This window comes from Lipotes vexillifer, unplaced genomic scaffold (genome assembly GCF_000442215.2).
Source record: "Lipotes vexillifer unplaced genomic scaffold, Lipotes_vexillifer_v1.1 scaffold1288, whole genome shotgun sequence".
NCBI lineage: Eukaryota > Metazoa > Chordata > Mammalia > Artiodactyla > Lipotidae > Lipotes > Lipotes vexillifer.
In genome coordinates this window covers 161,807-170,802 of record NW_006776097.1, presented here as the reverse complement: position 1 = coordinate 170,802, position 8,996 = coordinate 161,807, and the positions used below count along the sequence as shown (strand labels likewise).

Sequence of the window (8,996 nt, the reverse complement as noted above, 5' to 3'; positions counted from 1 at the left end):
ACTCTTCTCTTTCCTTCTCATCATAGCTTTAACATCTTAAAAAATCATCTGTACTTTTCTGCTTGATCACCAACTACCCTTTAGCACCTCAGTCCACTCCAGTTGGCTCTGTCCTCACGTCACCAATAAAACAGCTCTTGTTAAGGTCACCACTCACCTCCATTATGCTAAATGCAGTGGACACTTCCATTCATCAGTTTATTTGACTTAGCATTTAACACATTGGCTGTTCCTTCCACTCTCATTCTATCTTACCTCTCTGGTCACTCCTCAGAATGAATTCCCCTATTCATCCTCCAGATTGCATTGCATGCTGTTCTTTTGTAGCTCTTGTCCTACTACAACTAGAATAATTATTTGACCTTGGCTATGTTTTTCATACTTGTATCCTTAGCTCATGCTGGGCATATAGTAAATACTCAATAATTATCTGTGGAATGAATGAAAGAAAAGATGGGAAGTGAATCAGAATATGTCTTGAAAATCATTTCATGCTTTAGAGTTGTAAAGAATATCAGTTAAATTGAACTATATGAAATTGCCAGTATTAGGCTACTTATGACTCCTGAAAGGGTGATTTCTATGGTAAAAGTTAATAATTGTGTTTATTTGAAGAAAGACTAGTTGTTTTGACCTCTTTGTATATATACTATATTAAATTCAAGCTTAATGTTAAAATTGCCCACATTATGATCAATTGTTTACAGGTAAATTTTCTTTTAGTGCATTTTCAGGTCATCAGAATGTACCATGTGGTGATTTACTGCTTCACTGTGTAGTACTAAATAGTACCTATCCTTGTATATGACAAAAGCAGAGGACTTTGACTTATTGGATTTTATTTAAACTTTTAATTTTTGTTTTTTTTCTCTTTTCCTTTTCAGCATTTACCTCTTTGATATCTGGCAGTTATAGGTGATATATGAAATAGCTAATGATTTTTAGTAACTTACATTGTAAAAGTTATTGATACAATTTATTTGGCTGATTATACATTTTATATGCAACATTGTTTTAATATTTTATACTTTAATTTACAGAAAGAGAACTTACTTTGGAAGTTGAGAGGATGAGGCTAGAACATGGAATAAAACGACGAGACAAGTCACCTTCTCGTTTAGATACGTTTCTGAAAGGTATAGAAGATGAACGAGATTTTTATAAGAAAGAGCTAGAAAGACTCCAGCATTTAATACAGCGAAGATCTTGCTCTCGAAGTCATTCTACATGTGAAAAAATTCCAGTATTTAAGACACTAGAAAAGGTAATATATCTTTATGAGAGTAATTGATAAGGCAAGAAAGTATCTTTATGAGCAAACTTTTATGGTTTATTATTGTATTAAATGTAACGTTATTCTACTTGCTTTTAAGAAGTCTTTCTTAATTTTGATTTTTGTTCTCTTCCATGACCTGTACTTTAGGAACACTGCATTAATTAGGAAAACTACTTAAGAACAAAGCAAAGCATACTGACTCCTGGAAATTAAGGAAAGATTGAATAGCTCATTATATATATGAGAGGAGTGCAGGGGCATCTGAGCTTCCAGAAACTGGAACCAGGAACTCATGCTATTGGATATTTCCTCTCTTTCTATCGTTTACTTTCTTTTTTTTTTTTCCTTGCGTTATGCGGGCCTCTCACTGTCGTGGCCTTTCCCATTTGCGGAGCACAGGCTCCGGACGCGCAGGCTCCGTGGCCATGGCTCACGGGCCCAGCCGCTCTGCGGCATGTGGGATCTTCCCGAACCGGGGCACGACCCCGCGTCTCCTGCATCGGCAGGCGGACTCTCAAGCACTGCGCCACCAGGGAAGCCCTATCGTTTACTTTCTGTATCAGATGCATTTTGTCTCTTGAAGCAAAGTGGCTTTGTTTATATGGCTTCATGCCATTCCCAGCCTTGGACCAGTCAGAAAGCCAGGCCATATTGTACAGACAAGTCATCTTCCATGATAACTATGCAACAGCGGAAGGTACAAAATGTCAGTGAGTGCTGGACAGATCATCCCATTTGTCCACTACAATCACATTTACAACTCGGTGGTCTAAAGACATATATTACTTAAAGTTAACCATGATTTATAAGAGATTAAAAGCATGTGTCTCTATTTTAGGTCTTAATTATTTTCAACATTTTATAAATATCATTTGGGGTCTTTAGATTTTTCTTTATTTTAAGCTTTGGAGCTATGGGAGTCCTGGAGGCTTATGTGACCCTAATGTTGTCTACACACTAGATAAAATTAGGGGAAGTTAGGAGTAAAATCATTAAAACTCAGAACATTTGATTTCAGACTTGGCTCTATTAACCAATTATGTCATCTTTTTCCTGAAGATCTCTGTCCATTGTCAAATGGTTTTGAGTCATTTTCTGATTAGACTGTTTTTTAACCTCATTGGCTAGTGGCTGAATTTGACTTACAAAGTTTAGTTTAAACACTATGCTGTGTTATCTGTTACAAGCACAATGAATTGGTGGAAAATGCAGTGTAAGTTAATTTATGTGTACTGAGTTGTTTTCAAGCTCCATATATACCTAGGGATCGGGAAAAATCACTGAATTGATCACCTTCATTGTGTCAGACAATCTTCTACAAGATGGTTGATGAGTTTAATCAAGTATTTATTAAATAGAACTGAGTAGATAAGTACCTCAACGCTTTTAAATATTTGATTTGTTTGCTTGGTGTGAATTCATAATTGAAAGACAAATTGAGATGTACTGGTAAGGTACTGGTGAAATTAGGAGAGACTTTCCCCCCCTTCAACTTATTTACTTCTTGAAATATTCTAATGTTACCTGACGTAGATAAAGAATTCACTTTCTAAAGTTTAGAAAGTTGGGACATTGATAGCATTTTAAAGTCCCAGTAATAAATTTCAGGCATGGTAGGGAATAATAGGTGATGTACATGAGTGAAATGGGTGGAGTGATAGTTGTGAGTGCTGGGAACTAGAGTAAATTCCCACCTAAAATTGGGTATTTTAAACGTGTTTAGAAACACTTGTTGGCAGACATCAAAGACCTCTCTAAAGCTGAATTAGGTACAGGCTGTGAGTTTTCAACCCCTGCTTTATGGCAAATTGTTAGGCAGAGTTTCTTGGGATTGCAGCAACTCAGAAAAATATTGACATTTTTAATATCAATGATTTTTGTCAACAGTACACCCATTGATTCTCTGTTGTCTGTGTAGGAACGGCACTGTCCTCTTTCACGTTGTACTGACTAGGGTTCCAAATGTGAGTTTTGAGTATAGTGTAGCAGAAAGTGCTTTGGAGTTGGAAACCTGATAGAAGTTTCAACTCTGCACACTCGCTTTATGACCTTAGACAAGTTACCTAACTTCACGTTTCCTCATTTGCAAAGTGAGGAAAGTAACTACAGCCTCTTGTGAAGGTTACATGAGATAATTTGTAGAAGGGTTCAGCATAACACCTAGTTCCTAGTAAATGTTTCATTTCCTTATTATTTGCTGGTTCAAAGCACATCAGATCTAGGTAGAAAGTTAGGTTCAGTTCAGTAGACATATACTGAGAATGTACTATGAATGAGACACCTAGAATATGAGATAAAGAAGACCTATTTCCTATCCTCACAGTCTTTAGCATTGTGTGTGCGTGTGTGTGTGTGTGTGTGTGTGTGTGTGTGTGTGTGTATTAGGAACAATGGAGTGGTAAAAGGGAATTATTAACACAAATATAAATGCCTACATACAAGATCTATTTGGAAAAGTAGAGAATTCATTCATTTTACTGGGTACCATGCTAGGTGCTGAACATGTGGTAAGACCAGATACCTACTGTGTCCCTGATAGAGCTTACATTTTAGTGGTAAAGACACATTAAATACCCAATCATGTAAATAACTTTATAATCTCATGTAAAGTAAGTGTTAATGAGGAAAGAATACAGGAAAGATGCAGAATGCTATGAGAGTACATTGAGGGAGATCTGAATTAGGTTGGAGGATCCTGAAGGACTCCTTAGAGAAAGTGATGTCTAAGCTGAGACCTAGACAGTAATGAAAATAGACTGTCAAATCCTTATTCATTGAGCTCTCCTTTCTAAAACATAGGCAGCCCACCTCCTTTCTGTAAGATATTTTTATTTAGATACTGTTAAGTTACAGATTTTCTTTTATTGTTATTTAAACCTTGATTAAGTCCTCACCCTAATTGCTTTTGTCCTGTAATACATCTTGTCCTTTAAGGTGTCCATATAGCTAATCTCATCCATTATGCCTTGATTTTGCTTGTTTAACCAAGAGGATAACTTATTTCCAAGTGGCAGGTGAAGGGAACTTCACAGATATCTACCATTTACCAAGTCTACATTGGTCATGGTATGTGCACAGTAGATATTGAATAACATAGATCAGGATGCTTCCCAGTGTACCAAATTATTAGATTATCACTATCTGGAGCTTCTGCATTTAGTACTTGAACATTAATATACCACAGATCCCAAGTCTACACTTACCATATTTATTTTCTACAATAGCTATGAAGATAGTGGATTTTTTGAATTGTACTGGAATAATAGGCAAAATCTTGTTTTAGAAATGTTGGAAGTAGTTGCTTATTCAGTGAACGTCCCTAATGTACACCGTCTGGTAGAAGTATTTATATTGGGACTTTCCTGGTGGTCCAGTGGTAAAGAATCGGCCTTCCAATGCAGAGGACGCGGGTTCGATCCCTGGTCGGGGAACTAAGATCCCACATGCCGCAGGGCAACTAAGCCTGCACACGCCACAACTACTAAGCTCGCCCACCTCAACTAAAGAGCCCATGTGCCGCAAACTACAGAGCCCACGCTCCCTGGAGCTTGCATGCCACAACTTCAGAAGAGAAAACCCACACTCCACAACTGGAGAGAATCCTGCGTACTGCAACGAAGGGCCCGCGAGCTGCAACTAAGACCCGATGCAGCCAAAAATAAATAAATAATAAAAGAAATCTAAAAAAAAAGAAATATTTATATTTATCTGATTGCAAAAATAGACCTCACATAGGTTTGAAGCTGGGATAGTTGGGGGTTGGTGTGCTAGGGAAACTGATCTTAGATTCAGTCACAGAAGACACTGAGGAATGTGCTAGGCTGTACAGTTACTTGTACTGGATGAGCAGCTATACACATACCCTCTTAATTCCTCCCCTGGAGAGATTATAAACTAGGGATTCCCAACAATCAGTATGAATCAGAATCACCTGGAGGGCTTGATAAACCAGTTACTGGGCCCTGTCCCCAAAGTTTCTGATTGAGTAGGTCTGGGGTGGGCCCCAAAACTTGCATGCCTAACAAGTTCCCAGATGCTACATGCTTCTGGTCTGGGGATTATACTTTAGCTACCACCAGTATAAACAACTCAGGGAGAATGACAGTTGAAACATCTCATGGAATCTGATCAAGTAGCATCAATGGCAACTGGGTCCCTTGCTGGGAACTTGAAGGCCAGGAAATTTGCCCCAGTACTGCCAGCACTCTCTCTCCTTCTCTCCTTATAGATTAAAAATTGTGTTCCTTAGTTACATTAAAGGAAGTTGTGTTCTTTTTGTCTGTTAGCATCTTTCAGTCAGTCTCATCATCAGCATCCTTGTGGCAACCAAATGGTGATAATTATAACAAATGATAACTTCTGTTTTTGAATTATGTTTCAGGGTGATTACAACTCAGAAATTCATCTGATCACAAGAGAAAGAGATGAACTTCAGCATATGCTAGAAAGATTTGAAAAACATATGGAGGATATACAGTCCAATGTTAAATTATTGACAGCAGAAAGAGATAAACTAAGTGTCTTATATAATGAAGTAAGATATTGATTATAATTAAGCCAACAGATTATATAGCACCAGTTAACTGTAATGGTACCAGTATATATCCTTTAAATTACTGTAATATATGGACCTTAGTGATTTTCCTTCAGAGTTAGAATTAATAAGTAATAGTTTCTACTATCATCCTGTTCCCAAAGCAGAGATTTCTATTGCTTTTTCATATTTATTCTTCCTCTTTTCTAGCTTATCTATGGGTCAGGTCAGTTAGGGATAATCCCCTATTTCTAAAACTACTGAATGAGTCTCAGCCTGACTCTGAGCCAAGTGTATCCTTGGGATTCAGACATGTTGGGATATGTCTATGAAACAGTGGGTAGCACTCACTTAATTGGATATTAAGGACTTAGCCTCTAGGGATAGGGAGGGGAGATTCAATACAGTTTGGGCTAATTATAAAGCCTCAGTTGTTAGAGGGCAAGGTGAGTCTGAGCAAAGCATGGTGTTTATCACCAAAATTTGTTCCCATACCAATCTCCCGTGAAATCCTATTGCTATTTTTAGAGGGAGAGAAGGACATACGGGTTAAGAGGCCAAGTTGAAAAAGCCGTTTTCACTTCTGGTGCTTTTTTGGGATTCTGCAGTACAAATTGATCCACTTCTGGGCTTTTCCCACTGTTAGCTTAGATTTCTGCTTTCTTGGGACTGCTTAGTTTATTACTAGTTGTCCATCTGCTATTTGGTTTCCCAAATTTTGTGGCTGGCACTTCCCTCAATCTCCTTGTCCTTTGTTTTTATTATTACTATTATTACATTAATCCTTTTACTCTCACTTTGGTGGCATTTGGGAAGAGAGCAAAAGTAGCCATATGTTTAGTTGCCTTTTTTTAACTGGGAGCATGTCCAATGTTTTTAAATTTATATCTTTAATACATTAAGGCTCAGGAAGAATTATCTGCACTCAGACAAGAATCTACCCAAACCACAGTCTCCCATAATACTGTTAGTCTTATGGAAAAGGAAAAAGAACTTGCATTATCTGACTTAAGAAGGATTATGGCAGAAAAAGAAGCTTTAAAAGAAAAGTTAAAAGTACGTATTGACTTAATTGACTTATTTTTAAAAGATAATTTATTGAGAAAAGGGGAGGTCTTTTTATATGTTTTCCTGTGACATGACTATTTTGAATCTAGATCAGGGGTTGGCAAACAATGGCACATGAGCCAAATCCAGAAGGCTGTGTTTTTGTATGGCCCGTGTGCTAAGAATGGTTTTTACATTTTAAAATCATTGAAAAAATATCAAAAGAAAAATATTTCATGAGACATGAAAATTATGAAACTCAGATTTCATTGTTGATAATACTTATTAATTGGAATACTCATTGGAATACTCATTCGTTTATGTGTTTTGTGTAGCTTTTTTTGTGCTGCAGTGGCAGAGTTGAGTAACTGCAATAAAAATTGTATGGTCCACAAAGCCTAAAATATTTATCTTCTGGTTCTTTATAGAAAAGAACCAACCTCTGATCTCAATAGGAAGTCCTTCATGTGGAGGGGCATTATCTTTCTTTGCAAAACAACTTCATTGAGATATTCACTTTACTATATAATTCATCCATTTAAAGTGTACAATTCTTTGGTTTTAGTATATTCACAGCCTTGTTCAACCATCACCACAATCAATTTTAGAGGATTTTCATTACCTCAAAAAGAAACCCTGTACCCAATAGCAGCCACTCTTAATTTTCCCCAGCCTCCTCAGGCCTAGACATGTACTCTGGACATTTCATATAAATTGAATTATTCAGTATGTGTTTCTTAATGTCTGGCTTCCATAGCTTAGCATAATGTTTTCAAGGTTCATCCATTATGTAGTATGTATCAATACTTTATTCCTTTTTATTGTGGAATAATATTCCATTTTATGGATAGAAAATATTTTATTTATCATTGGGGTGGTTTCTACTTTTTGGCTGTTATGAATAATGGTGCTATGAACATTTGTATACAACTTCTTATGTGGATATATGTTTTCATTTATCTTGGACATATACCTAGATTCATATGATAACTATAACTAACCATTTGAGCAACTGCCAAGCTGTTTTCCAAAATGGCTTTACCATTTCTATTCCCACCAACAGTGTACAAGAGTTCTAATTTCTGTACATCCTCACCGATACTTGTTATTATCTTTTTTATTATCATCATGCTGGTGGGTGTGAAGTAGCATCCATTGTGGTTTTCATTTGCATTTCTCTGTAGCTAATGTGCTTATTTTCAGTGCTTATTTGGTCACTTGTATATCTTCTTTAGTGTCTATTCAGATCCTTTGCCCATTTTTAAATGGGGTTGTCTCATTATTATTGAATTATAAGAATACTTTATATCAATATATTCTCAATACAGTTCCCTTGTCAGATATATGATTTGCAAATACTTTCCCCCATTCAGTTGGTTGTCTTTTCATCTTCTTAGTATTGTCCTTTGAAGCACAGATAGTTTTTAATTTTGATGAAGTCCAATTTATCTATTTTTTCTTTTATTGCTTGTGCTTTTGGTATAATATCTAGGGATAGTATTTTATATTTCATAATCTCCCCCCAAATTTTAATATACGTAAAGCACTTAATACTGCTCAGTACATTATAAGAACTCAATATTAAACTATTACTGTTAACTATTACGGAGTCCATAGTTTACTTCCAATAAATATTATTGAATTAATGCTTAGAAATTAGTCGCTAAGATTAAGAATAAAAACATTTAAGTATTATAAGGGTAGTCTTTATGTCATAAATTTTCAGTTAAAGTTTTACCCCTACAGAATACTTTTAATTGGGATCCTTTGGAATATTGCCTTCCAGAAAGTGTTTTTTTTAATAAAAATAATTGTTAAAATTACCAAATGGAAAACTTCTGTGCAATATGGCAACTTTTAGTACAAGCTACTAGTTTAGCCTTTTCCATATCATTGAAATGACTAAGAAATGTAAAAACAGGATTAAAAAAATGCACTTGTACCAAAAACTCAGAAAAAGTGACATTCATATGACCAGAATCTTTCTGGATTACAAGAGTCAGGATTTATGAGTTTGCAGTAGGTCTTTTACATAAAAACTGAACTAATCCTCTCAGTCTTTAAGTCTTCTCTAGTAGTTTCCTGTTGTTCCACTATCTATCTACCCAGTTGTTGAACCCAGGCACTGAGTCCTCTTTC

At 36.0% G+C, this 8,996-nt stretch overlaps 1 protein-coding gene across 1 annotated transcript in view; it reads left to right on the top strand.

Annotated features, from left to right (window-relative positions):
• CEP135 (centrosomal protein 135) overlaps positions 1-8,996 on the top strand; it is a 68,401-nt gene that overhangs the window by 26,859 nt on the left and 32,546 nt on the right. Inside the window, exons 10-12 of the mRNA XM_007450260.1 lie at positions 1,041-1,264; positions 5,658-5,810; positions 6,714-6,866. Coding sequence (XP_007450322.1) covers positions 1,041-1,264; positions 5,658-5,810; positions 6,714-6,866 — 530 coding nt within the window. The remainder of the gene's footprint in view (positions 1-1,040; positions 1,265-5,657; positions 5,811-6,713; positions 6,867-8,996) is intronic.